This window comes from Impatiens glandulifera, chromosome 4 (genome assembly GCF_907164915.1).
Source record: "Impatiens glandulifera chromosome 4, dImpGla2.1, whole genome shotgun sequence".
Lineage (NCBI taxonomy): Eukaryota > Viridiplantae > Streptophyta > Magnoliopsida > Ericales > Balsaminaceae > Impatiens > Impatiens glandulifera.
The window spans coordinates 6,974,778-6,993,203 of NC_061865.1; the positions used below are offsets into that span (position 1 = coordinate 6,974,778).

Genomic DNA, 18,426 nt, shown 5'->3' on the forward strand with positions numbered 1-18,426 from the left:
ACTTAACTATAATCCTACACAAGTCAAAACTGAAACTGATCGTTTATCGTGTATCATCCCCAAAACACGTTTTTAAATGAAAAAACAGAGCTCATATTCGGACATGATGCAACTGAAATTTCAGATATACGGAGATGTAGTTTACCATTCGAATAATGCTATCTATCAAAATCACCACAAGAAGCATGGCAACAATATTGAAGAAGCTCCGTTCCAAGATTTAGCTTCTATCGACCCAAAATTTCGCCCGAAGCAGGGTACCTTTGTTTGCAGCCATATTCTTCTCTCTTGTTCTTTCTTAGTTTGATTTGTTTCTAGACTTCAATAGTCGATTGTAGTTTTGATTTGAGAGTGATTTGCGGTGTTTGTGTGATTGATTCTCTGCTGGAATTGATTAATTGAACTTTATCGAGAGCACCGATGATGATGAGTTTTCGTTTTTTAGTTCCGACATGATAAGAAACAATGATTTTTCTTATAGTAGTAAATTATAAATTGTTAATATCCAGGACTGATAAAAATCGTAATTGATCATAATCGTGGATACTTCTTTTATGGTGAAGTTAGTTGTTAATGTAGGAATTGTGTATGGAGGATTTGATTTGTGATAATTGAAATTCCAAGTTTGGTTAGGTTCGATTAAAAATATTTCTTCGGGTGTGAGTTGCTTGTTTTATGTAGTAACATATTCTTGTTAAATTTTATTTTATTTTTTATAGTGGAAATTGAGACGTGTAACCCGAGAATTATTTCGGGTGAAGGAATATATTAAGATACATAATATTTATGTATTTATCTATGCGAATTTTGTAAAAATTGAAAAACAATTAATAAATTTGATGAATTTGTTGTAAAACTTCAGTTTCTTTACCTTACTTATTTATATTAATTATATAATTACTTTATAATACATATATATATTTATATGATTTTTTAAATAATTTTATTTTATTTTGTTAATAATAAATATTTATTTTTAAAAAATTAAATTTTCGTTAGAAAAATTATTGTAAAAAATTATTTATTATCCTTAAAAATAAAAGATAATATATTTAATATAAAGTTATTTTTTATTATATAAATTTTATAATAGTATTTAATATGTTTGAGAGGTTGAAGATAGACCTCTATTCAAGTTTTGGGAGAGCATTTTTCTTATAAACTCATCCTACTGGAGAATCAAAATTATTTCCTTTTAAATTCGATCCTAAGCTCTCTTTGCCCTTTTAGCCGTAATTCTCTCTGAAATGTTTTTGGTGGGGGAGAGAGATGAAGGGAGAAATTATTTCCTTACTCTTTATGTGGGCATAGTCTCGACATTTAAATTTGTTACTTTAATATTAAAGAGTATTTATGTTTGAAGAATTTTGAGAGAAAAAATATAATTTAAATAATGAGTTTAAATTTATATGAAAATTTCAGATATTTAAAAGATATTAAGTGTAATTAAAGGTAAAGACTGACAACACTCATCAAGTTGAGTGTAAACAAAGTACATGTTGAGTGTAAGCAAAATTGCATCTAATCCAAGATGAAGAAATAATTCAACACTCCCCCTCAAGTTGGGTAATAGATGTTGAGATTGCCCAACTTGCCAAAAACTTCCTCAAATCGATTTGGGAAGAGCTTTGATTAGAATGTTAGCCACCTAATAGGAAAAACCTTGGGTAGCTATGAGAGTGGAGAGGATGTTGCCTCAGAGTAGTGGCTCTTGGCTCTTGGCACTTGACTCTTGCCTCTTGGCTCTTAGCTCTTCCAACTTTTGAAGTGAAAAGTGATAAGTTTTGGACAAATGAAATGTTGGAAGAAATTTGTCGATCTGTTTAACATAGTGGGTGATAAAATAGAGATAAACAAATACTTAGAAAATATGAGATAATATAATAATTTGAGTTCTCCTCCAATGGATATTTCTATCGTTGGAGGAGACAGCAGAAAATTATGAACAAGTTTCTTCAAGATGGAAAAAACCTGCTCTAATACCATGTAGAATTATTAGAGAGAGGGAATATGAGATTGGTGAAGAAGTGGTTGTGAGTTCGGATGTGACTTCGATTGAAGATGATATTTCTAAGTATTGATTCAGGTATATGTACGAATGTATTAGAGATAATATCTTCGAGAGGACCATCATGTTGAAAATTGTTGTGATTCTCCTCAACATGGTGGTAGAAGGGTTGATCTTCAAAGATTGAGACATCCATAGAGTATAAAGTCTTTTTTGAGCGAGGATAGTAACATTTGTACCCTTTCTGATTTGGTGAATATCCTAAAAAAATGCATTTCGTGGCTCGAGGGTCGAGCTTGTCCCGATTGTGGTTATGAATGTGGACAAGAGAGGTACATCCAAAACTCTTTGCGATAGTGTATTTGGATGCGATTTTGGAATCGGGAAAGAATTTGTAGAAAGTTTCAATTGGACTTTGGAATTGAAGAATGTGTGATGGCATACGGTAAATAAGGTAGGAAGCGGTGGATATGACATCGCCCCAATATATTTTGGGAGCATTTGAGTGGACTAGAAGGGATTGAGTTACCTCAAGTAGATGACGTTTTTTCTTTCAGCGAATCCATTTTGTTGGATTTTAGAGTATTTATATGAGAACCCTAAATTTATGGTTCGTGGCCGGAGAATATTTACCAAATGCGAGAAATATCAAAGGCGAGAAATACCAAATGCAAGAAATACATTTCTCATAATTGAGCACCAAATGCGAGAAATACATTTCTCGTAATTGAGCACCAAATGCGAGAAATACATTTCTCGTAATTGAGCACCAAATGTGAGAAATACCAAATGCGAGAAATACATTTTTCGTAATTGAGCGGTAAAACAGGCACGCGAAGGGTATTACAGACTTTTCACAGGACAAAAAGGTCATTTTTGCCAATTTTATCAACCGTGGGCCTTTTTTGGAATTAGACATCTTATTAGGGCCATTTCATCCAATTTTCCGCATAATCCACTTAAAGACGAGCTACGACAAATATTGGGATGAACCGATATATTATTATAATTGAATTTTATAAGAACACATTTGTTTTATAAATTATATATATATATATAAATTTAGAATTTTCAACTTATTAAATATAATTTTTCACTCGTTTGAGTTAATTAGGATAAATTAAATAATCATTTTAGTAAATAAAAAATAATTATTTATAATATTTGTTATTATTAAATTTTTTAAAATTAATATTGTAAAAATATTTAAAATATAAAAAATTATGTCTAAAATATTAAAATTATATTATTAAAAATTAAAATAGATTCGGAGATTTTCCGGTACCCGAAACCAAAACCAATAAGTTTCGACTAGAAACCAACCCATAATTATACGAAACCGAAAAACAAACTAATTATCCAAACAAGTCGGTTTGGTTCCCGAGTACCCAACCCCTTGGGGGGCACTTTTGTCAGGCCTACCTAAGACTCCTAATCCCTTTTTATAAAACCACTTTATTCTCAGAACAATCTAGCACTACATTTGATCTAATAAACAAGAATATTTTTACTCTAAATCAAACTTAACATAACACCTATATACAATACCCTTTCCAACTAAATAAAAAATTTGAAAATTTATTATCATCTAATTAATCTTCCTTAAGGCTCTTATCTCAAATGTTAGCATAATATGACCACCCCAAGAATTGGGTCTAAGATGATTAATTGGGTTATAATGTACAACCTAGAGTAGGATTAATACTTACCAAAAGAAAAAGAAAGAAGAAATGGATTTTTCAGGACAATGGAGATGAAGAGTTTTAAAGATTGAACCAAACAAACCCCAAGACTCCAATTTATAGATAAACACTTCTGAAAATTGCTCCAAATCTATAATAGATAAAAAAAAACATTGAGCATTCTAAGCTCATCATATCGTTACAGTAACCAAAAAGATAAGACACCGAAATTTTATATCATATCGATGAAAACTAATGTTGTTCATTCCAAATATTCATTCAATCACACTATGCAAAAATCCTTCCATAACAAAATAACCATTCTTAAGGAAGATTATGTGAACGAAACAAGAGAGGATAAGTACAGCAAAAACCACTGCTCCAGCACTGCAAAAAAACAGTTGATTTTTTAAGGTAAGATTTGTAATAAAAATACAATCAATCAGAGAAGATAATAATTGAGAGGCGATAAATATTATGTTCGTTTTACCTTATCATATCAACCAATCAAATCACTTTGTCATTAGTTCATAGTATTTGATTAGCCAAATACATTAGCACAACCACTTTCTTAATTGAACTAGGCCTAATCAATTGTTTATTTCAATTTTGATTATACAAAATAATACTAATAATACTATCATTTTTTGTTCAATTAAAAAAAAGTAAATATTTTTAATAGCAAGTAGTCAAGTACACAAGGATATATAAGAGCGAGGAACTCACAACAGAGAGTAACGGTCCTTGTTTGAACTTGTCGTGAAATGAGAATGTTATTGGTTGTGGGTTGTCTCCTGGTCCTCGAATGAATCCACTGGATTAACAACAAAAAAAAAACAATTATGTAATGGCTTGTTTAAATTAGTAAAATGTCCATATAAGGGAGAATAACTTACATTAACGACGCAGAAATAAATGGAGTTCTCTTAACATCATAAATGGCAATAAGACCCTTGTATATCTTGTTCACGTCTTTGTAAGACACAGCCAATCGCTCACCAGAAGCATCCCATGCGATTTTGTCAATACTGTCATTTAAAGGAGAAAATCAATAATCAGACCATTTCAAAATTGTAGTACAAACTGCATCAAACTTGACTCGTGTAGATTAAAACATATATCACCTATAACAACTTCCGCTTCAATTTAGATTATAACTTCATCAATATTCGTTATTCCAATTTTTTGAAATAATTTGAGTCTTTATAATAAAGTTAATAAACACCATCTTTTTCCATTCATTAGTCCTTGTTTCTCATCTGGTTTGGAAACTAACACATACGAATGAGATTATGTTTGGAAACTAAATTAGTCAGACACATATTCAAAATTTTAATGGTTGTTTCTCATCTGGATTTTGTATACAAAAACAAAATTAAAAGTGTTTTCAAATGGGACTATGTGTCAATCATGCTAAATATGAATTGGAATCAATGATCAAAATATTCTACAAATCAATTAAATTGTAAGTATAAGGCAAGACATGGTTTTAGATGATTTTGCTGTTTCAAAACAGTAATCTATTAACGCTAAATATACAGCTCTTACACAATTAAACTTCTCAAGCATGTTAATCATTACATAGAAACAGCAAATAAATGAAGATTAAATTACCTGTTTGTCAGGGTTTTAATATCCGGTAAATCAACAGGTAAAAGATGCGCCTCTGAGACAAGTAAAAGTTGTATTAGAACAATAATTGGCTAAAATTACATGTAGCTCAAAGACACAAGAAAGGATGAAGAATATATAGGAACAAATTCAAGAAAATCTGAACAATTTAGAAAAAACTATCACAATAAAAAAACTAGAAGGAAAATTCAAATCCATTTTACAACTCATAAATTTAACATGACAATTTGAAGCTAAGTGAAGTCCTAATAATCAAATTAATTAGACAAAAATTAACATAGAAGATGAAACACTAGATTATTGTGAAAACTTAGTACCTATATATACATTATATAATGATAAGTATAAACAAGTCTAGAACAAATGAAGTCCTAGAACAATCTAATCAAATAATTTTAGAAATATTCTCAAAAGATTTAAACATTTTCCTCAAACTCACAACCACAGTACGCATCTCATGAACAATTTAGGTTGTCACCAAATCAAGAATCTGTTGGTGAAATAAGTCTTTTCAACAGTAATGATAGGCAAGGTAAAAAAGGTATAGATATATGGCCAAGATGAAATCCACCTTCATGGAATAATAAAGAAGATGGAATAAAGAAATCTTTCCTTTAAAAAAGATGGAGTAAAGAAACCCTCTTGAGACAAGCCACAAGTCAATAAATGTCTGCATGTCTAGAAAAGAAGGAGAGAATGCAAACCTAGCAATGGAGGCTTGGAAGAAAAATGGATGGCACCTAAAGATGAGGACTCAGAAAAGGTAATAAGTATCATGCGTCCATCTGGATCCCATGTGCTTCCCTGACAAAATTTCCAACAACGAAATATAGTCATCAAATAGGATAACTAAAGGTGTATTTGATCAAACTGTAAAACTGTAAATTAAGAATTTTAAAGGCGCCGGAAGATTCAGACAAGTGTGAAAATAAATGCTGAATAAACCAAATAAAAAATAGCTAAATTTGTGTTTCGAAAGGATGAAACACGCCAATTAGGAAAAAATAACTGAATTTGAAATACTTAATATGCAAGTTGATTTGATAAAATGTGAAACTAGTGTCGGAAAATTACTTAATAGACTATTTTATCCTTGTAGTGATGTAATTTAATTCATTTTCAAGAGTTAAAAGTTATCTTTTGTATGCTCATACTATACTACCGAGTTAACATTAACTTACCGAATTAAGCTAGGTATTGTAGTTTAAATTTTTTTAGCTTAATTTGAGACTGGAACTTGTTTTAGGTGCACAAATCAGGGACTTCTCCCTTCGTCAAGAAGTTGTAAGAAATTCAAGTCTCTTTGTAGAAAAATAAATTAAAAGGTAAAATCTGTATTGATAAAGAAGATCACAAAGTGGAAAGGTGTTCCAAACACGTTTAAAAATTGGCTCATTTGCAAGCAATGGGGGGTGGAAACTGGAAAGTGGTGATATTATGAAGAATAACCATGTGAGAAGGTAATCAAAGGAAAGAAGAGTTTTTGTTGTTTGTTTGTTCAAAAACGAAATTTTTTATTTGTTTTTTGTTTGGTTTCTTGGAAACGGTTTGTGTTTCCAATTTCTTTGTTGTTTTGTGTAAAGACTTGTTTTTTTTTCCTAAAAAAATGGTTCGCCGTTCTCAAAATAAAACTCCCAAAAAAATTATTAGGCTTCCAAAGTATTTCACAACTTTATCTCCATGAAGTGTATATGCTTCCTAGAACATGCTTCTTATCCCTTGAAAAAAGTATATTTGGCTTAATGTATTATCCCAACATAGTGAAGCTAATTCTGAGTAATAGCTAACCTTGACAAAGCCGTTATTTAATGACCATGGTTGTGATGTCCATGTGTTTGTTTCCCAAAGATAAAATGTTCCGTCACTGCAGAAAGACAGACACCTTTAGAGCTATGATCAGAAAGCAGTCAGAACACTTATTGGCTAAGCAAATTGATGAACATACAACTTAGCAGAGAAAAAATAATCTCCACTTGGAGACCAGTTTAGTACTGATATGCCTCCTAATCCTCGTCGAATGGGTGTGCCTAACCCTGTCAATTACATGAACAAAAGCAAGCATCAAAATATATTATACAAGGTGGTAAAGGGTTTACTATTATAGATGGGACATGGTAAAATTTTATTTCCAGTTGTTGATTTGCGCATAACAAGTGTCTTTGAATGTTAACAGGGGGGGTTCTCAAAGATGAAACGAAACCATAATTGAACCAACAAAGGAAACATTTAAAAGTAAACAATAAAATATAGCTCTATCAAAGTTAGCGGTTTTTTATAAACAAGCCCAATAAGGGAGATTATTTTGAAGGAGGAAGGAACAAAGAAGCCTCAATAGAAGGAGATATTGATTATCTGCATGTAAAACCAACCACGGGAAGTACATTTTACATGTCAGAAATGAAATAGGGAAAATTAAGGTAGGAAAGGAAAATTGTTAGAAGCTGAGAGAGAACAAGGGATGAAAATACATAAACCGATTCTTGATTCATTCAACATTCATCTGATTTGTGATACAAGATCATCTATCAATTTATATACCTTCTGTACACAGTATTTACAATTCTACCATCTATCTTTGTCTATAAAAAAATACCACTAACCCTATCCTACTAATACTCTCCTAGCAGTATACAACAGAAAATCTGAGATTGATACTGAACAAAACCACAACCATTATAGAAATGATTCATCATACCTTGAGCAACATCCCAGATGGTGAATGATGAGCTTTCACATGAACCAGAGGCCAAATATGTAAGAGAAAGTCAAGGAATTATACAAATGACCACCAAATAGAATATATTCAAACACCAACTTTAAGAAACAGGTGATTTTTCATTTCAACATTCAATATTAAGGGAATAAATATTGAGTATAATGAAATATACTAACTTATGATTCGTCAAAGCTAACAAAACAAACAGCACATACAGTCTTTCAACAATATCATGCCTTGACCCATCATAATCAACAACTGTTCCATCAGTTACATCAATGGATGTTTCAAGCTAATGATATTAAGTAGATATCTGGAAAGTAGTATTTTGGATAGTTTAATTGTATCATCACAATCATATCTGAAAATTGACAAAGTAAAAGGGAAAATGATTATTTATTTTTTGGCAATTTAGTATGAAAAAAGTGATTTTTTGACAATTTTTGGATCAAGATACAAATTAGATGATTTTTTTTGGCAAATGACTTTTTTTTGGCAAAGTGAAAAAATAACATACCAAATAGGCTCTCCCCCTCCATTCTTACTCATTTCTATTGACATCAATCAGAAAGAAGTATCCCTGCTAGGTCATGCTTAAACAAGTCGCAGTTAAGAAATCTTATCATTATTGTGACTAATACTTAGCTTAATAGTACACTAGAATTTATAAAGCATAATAATAAGCAAACAATGATATGGATATCTTCCACTAGGACTCCAAGAGAGTGCAGTAATTTGTTCTTCATCATGACTTCGAAGAAAATCAACCACAGTCCATCTCGTTCCAGTACTCCTAGACAGAGTGCCAGAGGAAACTCCAGATCTGACGGAAGCAATGTTCCCAGGATATGAAGCTGTCCAGATGCAAACTCCTCCTCTATTTACCAAATTGTTTAAACAAATAAACCGATCAGGTAAAATAAAACTAAAGGCTCGTTTATTTAAGTCGTGCAAGTAGAAAGTGAAGATCTTTGAAATGCTGATACTTGCTTGCATGCTACAGATAGTGTTCTCCCATCATTTGGCCTCCATTGAATGAGTTTCACACCTCTTTGGGACTCACTGGTTAAAATGCATGGATCCTTTCCTTCTATCAATGGAAAAAAACAAGGCCCATGGATTCCAAGGATATTAATTAGATGAAAAAGAACACAAGATAAAGTTTTAGGGGAATTTGAGCTCAAATACAAGAAAGACAAATATATAACTCAACAGTAAAAGTAAAGCCTCACCTGAATCCTCATAATCACAGACTGTAACATCATTTGGCCCTGAGATGAATGCTAAAATATGCTTGTGTTGATGCCAACTTATTCCGTGAAGATCAACCTGTGGCAATAACTTAACCTGCACATTTGTTGAACAAGAAACACATCATAAGTCCTCTAACCTTCAAAACTCATGAATAATGAATGTTAACTTGGAAACTAAAGGACAAAAAGACATATATGGAACTGAAATTTAACAAAATGATCAAATCAGAATGTAATATTTGTTCAAATTGAGTCATTGTTGATGATTGATGAAAAAGGCCATTTAAATTTGAAAAAACATAAAATGACCAATACTTTGTCCTTAGTTTTATCCTGATTTGAACATTACTAGTGAAGTTTTTATTTAAAATTTGATTCCTTTAAACGGAACTAAACATTATTACAAGAATAAAGCTCTAACATATAAACTTATAATTCCATATCCACAGTAAGAGATGTGTTCAATGGAGACCAAAAGTCCCAACTATTCTCAAATAAACTGCGTTAGACAGCACCGGTCATAACAGGAAAAGGAACAATGGAGTATGTATTTCAGGTGGTTAACCATGATGGGAATATAGAGAGAGGGAGATGAAAATTGCAATAGATTTAATGGGTGGATGATTTAACTAACTATTAAAGAGTAAGGAGTCTGATTATATTGCTGCTCCCTTAATCAAATGTGATCAATAATCATGTTTGTCCATTGTTTCCTAATGCATGAGCATATACTAAATTAAGAGTGAGGAACTTTTTGAGGTTCAATCAAGTATCTTAGCACAACCCAATTACAAAAACAAAAGCAAAATATCACATAACCCAATACAGGACAAACAAATCAAAGAAAATAACTTACGTCATTGGGCTGGAAAAGATATTTGAAGGATTTGGTCAGGGTCATTGGCAGTGCTGCCAACCAACCGGAATTTACATCTTTCTCCTTAGTTCGGCTATCGGACTGTTGTTCTGAGCTCTGATCAGCACTAGACAGCAACAGATGATCAGTCCCAAAGGGGATGGGCCTAAATACAATTCCCTATAATAGACAAGAAATGAGACTCCATTCCAGTGAATAGAAGTGTTAAAAACCACTTGAGGAGGTTAAAAAAACAGTACTAACAAGAATTTTTCCATAGGTTTCCTTTGCTTGATCATCTGAAAGGGCTTCAGCCGTAACTGCATTTCAGGTCATTTGAAAGTCATTAGGATCTAGTTTGTCTGTTAATCCAGAATGAAAATCAAAGAAAAGAGAGTAGACAAGAGTTTCATACTCAAATCACGGTTGATTTCACATATGGTTACCGAGCCAGGCTGAGGGAAAGACGGCATCTTCCTATTCAAATAGGTTTTCGTCTGATTTATAAACAAAAATAAACATTTGTTCTCAGTAACATAATAGTGAAAATTAAACGAACACACTCATTTATCATTATGATCACTCATCACTATTTTATCCTATTCTACTTCTCTGAATATTTCTTTCACCCCCTCTCTTTGTTTCCCATTTTCCTCCAGCTCTCTCTCTCTCTCACACTCACTTTCAATACTTGTGCAATTAACTGAAGACCGCAACAACCTAGGTTCGAAGGGGCAGCCTGAGGTTTGGCTGTTAAATCATTACAGGTCTGTTAAATCTCGCCGACCAGATAGAGAAGCTTAACTATACACACAAAGTGATAAAGACAAAGAAGGAGAAGCAAAGTCTAACTTGATCATTTTCAACATTTCATTTCGTATGATTATTTGAAAATATAACACACAAAAGTTACATAAATATTTGAATGTTATACTCAATTATTATGTCAAAAGCAGTGTTTGTTTCCCTCTCAATGCTGTAAACTGATGGAGCTACCTTAAACAACTGAATAAACACAAAAGTAGTAGAGAATTAAGCTCTAAAACATTGGAATGAAGATTATAATTCTCAAATTAACATATTAACATCACAATTAAGCTAATTTAACCTAAACTAACACTCTAACATAACTATCTAATTAAACTAACCTAATTAATTAAACTAACAATTCAACATTTGCATAAACCATTTAGGAGTTATAGTTTAACTCATAAAAACAAGAAACTTACCAATACAGAATCAGCACTCGAAGATGATGACCCGAGGAAGACGAAAACTGGAGTCTTGGAGAAGAAGAGTAAGAACTGTGGGCGGTGGCTCTGCCACTGGAGAGTCTGTAGAAGAGGAAACCGTCGTCGCGACTTGATGAAGAAAGGAAGAAAGAAACAGAGAATGGGCTACACGTTTGGGCCGATTGTCTGCGGGCCTCAACTTTTAGAATTTTTAATTTTGGCCTGTATTTTGTATTTTATATAATAATAATAATATTAAAATACTATTGTTTTTTATTTATAACATTTTATTTTCAAAAACTTAATAAATATGAATTATTATATGAATTATTTTTATAATAAAAGAGAGCTAGAATGACAACCCCACTGCAATGATCTTGCTTAAACTCGAAACGCTTCCAGATATAATCGAATACGTGACATTTTGGTCTCTTAACTCTAACTCGACTCTTATTACTATGTTACTTTAGTGGGATTATTATATGAGTGATATTGATAGCAAATAATTCAATTTTTTATGAAATAATATTGTTTTTAGATAACCCTACAATATATAAGAAATGAAGTTATCATGCCTAATTTTGGAAACAATAGTTAAAGATGAGTATGAATCTAAATTCTTCAATTTTACCTTGAAAGAATACAAACTCTAGGTGAATAGAATTCTTTTGCTTTTGGGAGTGGAGCTAGAGGCGTTAGAACGATGCGATTCTAAGAGTTTATCCGATCTGTAATCCAAATCATTGTATTAATTAATATATTGGATTTGATTGGGTATGATTTTGATAATCCAATTTAACATTTTTATATTTATTGCTTAATAAATTTATTTATTTTATTTTACTAATTAATGTTTAATATGTTTATTTATTTTACTAATTTAATTTATTTTATTTTATTTTATAAATCACTTAATTATAAGAAAATATTATTGTTAAATTTTTAGTAATAAATTTTGTTTATTTATAATTATTTACTTTTACTAAAAATTTGTTAATTTTGAATATTTTAATTAACTAATTAAAATTTAATAGTTACCATGAAATGGAAGAAAAAAAAATGAGTATTCCTAAGTGATAAAAAAAAAATATTGTCTTAAAATACAATCTAGAAAAATAAATTAAAATTTATATTTTGATTTGTTCCAATTTAAACTCAGTCTAATCCAAAATATCTAATCTAAATTAGTATTTCGAATTTCAATTAATCCTTAGGCGAATCAACATCCACTCAACCGAAGTTGGTTGTGTTCGATTGAGCATACACAGTTGGTTACATGTTCGATTTTGCAATTTTGATTAGTTATCCCTTATTTTGAGTCTTATATTAGCCAAATCTTAAGTTGCTTTGTTAAAATTTTAAATTGTTAATAAAAATATAATCATATTTTTATCATTTTCAAAGTTTAACACAAATTTAAGAAACAAAATACACTTATAATTTTTTCCTTTGACTAAAATATCCTTTAAAGAAACAAATGTCAAATAACATAACTCCGAAAAGATATTACATAATCGACAACATTGATACCCTTTATAGAAATACAACTGTTACAATAGCTCAAATCCTGCTTTAAAAATGTCAAAATCGGTAGACATATTCAAATGTATCGTACAATTTTAAGGGTGTCGATTAATTAAAAAAAAACAACAAGCACAACACAACTTCGACGAGAATTTATGACAAATCAATAGGTTTGAGCCACCGATTGAGACGTTGGGATGCCTTTACCACCTACACAAACATGTGGCACAACAAATAATAAGTTTATATCTTTTATTAACTCTAGCATCAATGTAACAAATAAAAAAAACATTCAAATATGGAAATCATGCATAATCTAATAAACAACTAAAGTAAAATAGTCACATAAAGTATAAATAGTGAAATTGATCATTTTTTACCTGGTCATCCCAATTAGTCCTCCAAATCAAGATGCTTAAGCAAATAATTTGCATGGCAACACCACAAACCATTCCAATCCAAACTCCCTTAACTTGAAGATTAGTAAAATATCCAAGTAAAAGACCAACTGGAATTCCAATAACATAATAGCACACAAGGTTAATAATAGCCACGGTACTTTGCAAACCAGCCCCAATTGCTATGCCAGTCAACACGGGTTGAATGCTATTCAACAACATTGTCAAGGCAAGAAGAATCGAAAGCTCTGATACCATATTTACAACATCTTGATCGCTTGTGAATAAGTATCCAATTTCGTCACCGAAAATTAGGCATATTGTGAAGAAGACAAGCCCAAATACTATTGAAGTAGCCAAATTCACTTTTATCGAGAATCTTATTGCTTTCGCGTTTCCCCTTCCTAGCTCATTAGCAATTCGCACGCTATATATCAAAATCAATATATTTATGGTAGAGTTCATCCATTACTTATCATAAAAAATTGTTGTAAACTTGTAAAATATCACTTACCAAGCGGCCCCAAGGAATCCGATACAAATCATGAGCTCCCAAGCGCTTGCATTGAGGCTGCACAATGCAATAAAATTCCGGGTCTTATATTAATAAAGTTATCTATTACTTTATATACCAAGTTTTTTCAACACTTTATCTCAATTTGAACAACTTCTAGCCTTAAAATAAAGATCTTTAACCCATTAAAACTTGTCCCAACTCCCAACTTAGAAATTCAATAAACTTTATGTCACAATTTAAATATCTAGTTAAACTAACAAAATTATGAGAGAATCATAAATAATGAATTGTGAAAGAGTTAAATTACCAAATGGAGAAGGCAGATATAGCAACAGTTGCATTTTCCATATAGCCTGCTATAAGAACCAAAACTGAATTGTACCAAAGCTCTAAGCTGCACAATTTTTTAAAATACATAAGAAATAACACTAAGAAGAATATTAATAATAAAGAAGTAACCATCAACTAGGCCATAAATTAATTAACATATTGGAGAATATCAATGATTATGTTACTTATTTTATGGCTTAGTTAGTAGAGTACAAAGACATACATTAATAAGGTCATCAAAATATTAGTCTTACCATAACATAACACCAGACGAGACCGAGAGCTTAATGACCGGCCAGAGTTGAGAAAATGCATCCCAAGTAAAACCTTTCCATGAAAGAGGACAACCTCCGAAGAGAAGGTAGACAAACTCGCCTAATACAATAAAAAAGTTGGAAAGAATAAGGGACCCGATGGCTCCGGGGATCCCCAACTCGAGTTTAATGACAAGTAGCCATGACAAGAAGATTTGAACGAGAAAAGAAATAACGGAGAGCCATGCAACGATCATGTTCTTGAGTTGAGCTTGAAGGTACATTTGAATTGTGAGAGAGAACACAAAACAATATGACAAGGGGATTAGCCATAATGAGATTATTTCCGAGACGTTGGCAATTTCTTTTTCTTGTCCAAGTGCGACGAAGATAGGACCCGCAAAGATGAAAATGGGAAGGAGGATTGTGACCGTGATTAGGTTTACTATCCATGATCGTTGTAGATATATACCCATCATGTGGTGTTGTCCTGCCCCGAATGCTTGCCCACATAGTGTTTCTGTTGCACTTGACATTCCCAACTGCATTCATCATGATAAACATCAAACTTGTTGCCAAGATCTGCGGTTTGTAAATATGTATTGATACATATTACCATTATATTTATCTAAACTAGCTAGACTAAATTACTTTTATTAGGTTAATATACAAAATTATTATAGTGAAAGAAAAAAATAGTCTATGTACAAAAACTTTGGGGGCATTATAGTCTGTATGGACACATGATGTCTTTATCCATTTTTATGTCTCAAGTAGGGTTGTAAATGAATCAAATACTTTTGATTCGATTCGGTATTCGTATTCGAATTTTGATATTCGTATTCGTAATTTTGTGATTCGAATTCGAATAAAAATATTCAATTCGATTCGACTAATAAACGAATACGAATACAAAATCAAGATATTCGATTCGGTATTCGCTAATATTCGATTAAATATTCGATTATATATATATTATATTGTATTGGGAGTTAAATATTGAAATCGTAATTTGAACATTATTATTTATTAGATAATTTTATTGAATATTGTTATATATTATATAAAAAAATTAATTTTCAAATTTTCGAATAAATTGTATAAAATATGTTTTAAAAAAAATCGAATCGAATAATACGAATATCAATTTCAAATCGAATACGAATCACATTAATTATTCGAAAAAATTTCGAATACGAATACGAATATTCGAATAGTTTCACGAATACGAATCGAATACAGTAATATTCGCTTCGATTCGATTCGTTTACAACCCTAGTCTCAATTAACACATGTTTTATGTCTCAATTATATCATAATATCATCTAAACTGTCAATTAAAATACTGTCAATTAAAATATTGTATATTTTATATAAAAATTATATATATATATATATATATATATTAATTAGTATTTTTATTTAAATAACTCCAAATAACCTATGTCAACTAATATATAGTTATTTAAAAATAAATATGTGTAGAGTGTGGTTGGATGAGTAGAATTAAAATTGACATTAAATTATAATTATAATTAATTTTTTATTTTAAAAAAAATTATAAACTTATAATTTAATTCTAAATTTTATGTTAAAAAAATAATATAATAAAACAATTTAAATATATATTATTAAAATATTGATTTAATTAACTTATTATGATATATTAAATGTCAAAAATTTTATTTAGGATTCGATTCTCATTAAGAAAACAAAAATATTAACTTACTTTATTTGAAATCATAAAAAAATATTAAAATTACATTTTCGAGATAAAAATAAAATAAAATTAATTTAAATTTCATTCAAATTCTAATTTCATTCTAAATCTTAATATTAAATATTTTACCAAATTTAAAATTATATTCTCAATTCTAATTGAATGATTACCAAACCTACCATAAATGTAGTTAATTATTTCCTTTATATTCGTTGTTCTCAACTTATATGGACTATACGATATTTTGTGTTATTAATAATTTATTTTAAAATAATAATAATTTCACATGTAGAATATTATAAAATAGCCATCACTATTATTTTTATTGTACTGAAAAAATATCCAACCAACTACCTACTAAACGAGTGGTTCTAGGCTGGACAAGTTGTCATCACTCATTATACTGCTACACATTTATTTCACATCACATGTTTGTTTAATGTTGTCTTATTATTATTTAAAATTATATATATATTTGAATTTTTAAATTGTTTAAATTATTATAATATTTTTATTTTATAAATATTAAATAAGAATATTTAATATTTTGATTATTAAATTAAATAAATAATTAATATATATATATATATATATATTATTTTATTTTTTTTTGACAAAACCCATACAAATCAAACATGATGTTCCTATTTGGTTAAAAAGTAATTACCCACATCAAATTTCAACAACCCTCATACCATTTTTTCTCTCCAAAGCTACATCACTTTAATCAAGATATTTTTATTATTTTTAGTTCAACTTGGAGCTTGTTTGATATTGAGTTTTTGGGTATACACTTTTACTCATAATCAAATATTTTTATCATTTTATTTTATCTATCTTCTCACTCATTTTATTTATCTAAATACCCAACTACCTTTTATTTAATATTTTCTCTCTTATCTTTTAGAAAAAAAATATATTTAAAAAAGTGAAATGATCACTTAAATTTTAAAATATTAAGTAATTTTTTTTACCCAAAACTTAGATAAATTAAAAAAAACCAGATTTTTTTTAGAAATAAATTATAATTCAATATCATTTTATTCAATCTTCTATTAATCACATTATTTAATTTATTAACTAAAACATCTATTATTTAAAATAAAATAAAATTATTTTATCACTAGATATTACCAATTTTTTTTTTCTCAAAACCTAATGTTCGGATTTGAGTTATTGTTATAACTTAAGTTATTTGAAAACAATCAGCTCAAGATCGAAATTAATAATATTTGACAATTTTAATTCAATATAAGTACGTTATAAATAAAAATCAAACCTAAAATTGATTTTCTTTAACTACATACTTTCTTAAAACTCTCGGTACTAAACTGGGTTCAAGATATTTGAACTAAAAATGAAACTTTTCAAATAATCAATAAAGATGGAGAGGATTGAAGAAGACTTACAACAATTCCATTAACGAAACGAACAGTAAGAGATTGAACAAGAGCAAATGCCGCCAAATCAAGAGCACTAACATGACCAATCACTGCTTGAGTGATAATAATATTACCAAAATTAGTTGCTCGAGCCAAGATCCCTGGAAAAGCAACCCTCCATATCTTCTTTGTCTCTTCCCAAACCCTTTTCTTCAAATCTTCATCTCCTTCTTCTTCATTCACTATCAATCTTTCTTCTAATCTACTCTCTTCCTCCGCCATTTTTGATGAAAATTTTGACACAAGAGAGAAAATAAAGAGAACTTTTTTACTTTGCCTTCTTGTGTGGTAGCTAATTAGCTAAATATATATAAGAGTGTACTTTCAATTAATTTGTTCGTCATCTTTCGAATAATTCGATTGTCATGTAGTTCAAATATAATAATATTAATTATTTGTGTGGAGGAGTGAATGATACGGGGGTTGAGAACTAAAAAGTTATTACCCACCAGTCATGATTCAATGGAGAATGGGTTCTTAAGACTTGTTTGATATAGGGTTATTTAGGCTTTGTTTGAATCCATGTTATTTATGATAATTTTGAAAAGGTGGAGATTTGAATTTTTATTTTTGAAAATAAGAACTAACATGAAACTCTACAATCATGGTCTTCCATTTTTTATTCAAAAATCGTAACTTTTTAGCTTTTAGGTAGACTATTTCACTGAGCTACCATGGTGGGGTAAATTATTTGAATTTTTAATTAAATAAATTACTATAAATTATTTTAAAATTTTAAAAAATAAATTAAAGACATCTTAGGATTTATGTTGATAAATTAAAAAATTTAGTATTTTTTTTTTGATAAATTGAATTATTAAAATTTTAAAATAAATAAGATGTGATTTTTAAATTTTTAATA

The 18,426-nt window shown here is 29.7% G+C and overlaps 2 protein-coding genes across 3 annotated transcripts; both read right to left on the bottom strand.

Moving 5' to 3' along the window:
• Positions 1-3,901: 3,901 nt before the first annotated feature.
• LOC124934188 (aladin-like) lies at positions 3,902-11,523 on the bottom strand. 2 transcript variants are annotated; one of them, XM_047474680.1, is made up of 15 exons: positions 11,377-11,523; positions 10,563-10,644; positions 10,412-10,467; positions 10,148-10,327; positions 9,271-9,385; positions 9,029-9,128; positions 8,742-8,915; positions 8,018-8,076; positions 7,268-7,355; positions 7,111-7,186; positions 6,027-6,126; positions 5,305-5,356; positions 4,587-4,718; positions 4,417-4,504; positions 3,902-4,077 (listed from the first exon to the last, which is right to left on the bottom strand). In XM_047474680.1, exons 2-15 carry the CDS (start codon positions 10,618-10,620, stop codon positions 4,015-4,017), a joined length of 1,341 nt encoding a protein of 446 aa, XP_047330636.1. In that variant the 5' UTR covers positions 10,621-10,644; positions 11,377-11,523; the 3' UTR covers positions 3,902-4,014. The 2 variants fall into 2 exon arrangements, with proteins under 2 accessions (XP_047330636.1, XP_047330637.1); XM_047474681.1 differs by having other exon boundaries at positions 10,563-10,624; positions 11,377-11,511.
• A 1,360-nt stretch (positions 11,524-12,883) lies between these two features.
• LOC124933442 (protein DETOXIFICATION 24-like) lies at positions 12,884-17,987 on the bottom strand. Its single transcript, XM_047473844.1, has 6 exons — positions 17,532-17,987; positions 14,403-14,944; positions 14,126-14,212; positions 13,816-13,872; positions 13,284-13,728; positions 12,884-13,113 (listed from the first exon to the last, which is right to left on the bottom strand). The coding sequence occupies exons 1-6, from the start codon at positions 17,784-17,786 to the stop codon at positions 13,057-13,059; spliced, it is 1,443 nt and encodes a 480-aa protein (XP_047329800.1). The 5' UTR covers positions 17,787-17,987; the 3' UTR covers positions 12,884-13,056.
• Between the last annotated feature and the right edge of the window lie 439 nt (positions 17,988-18,426).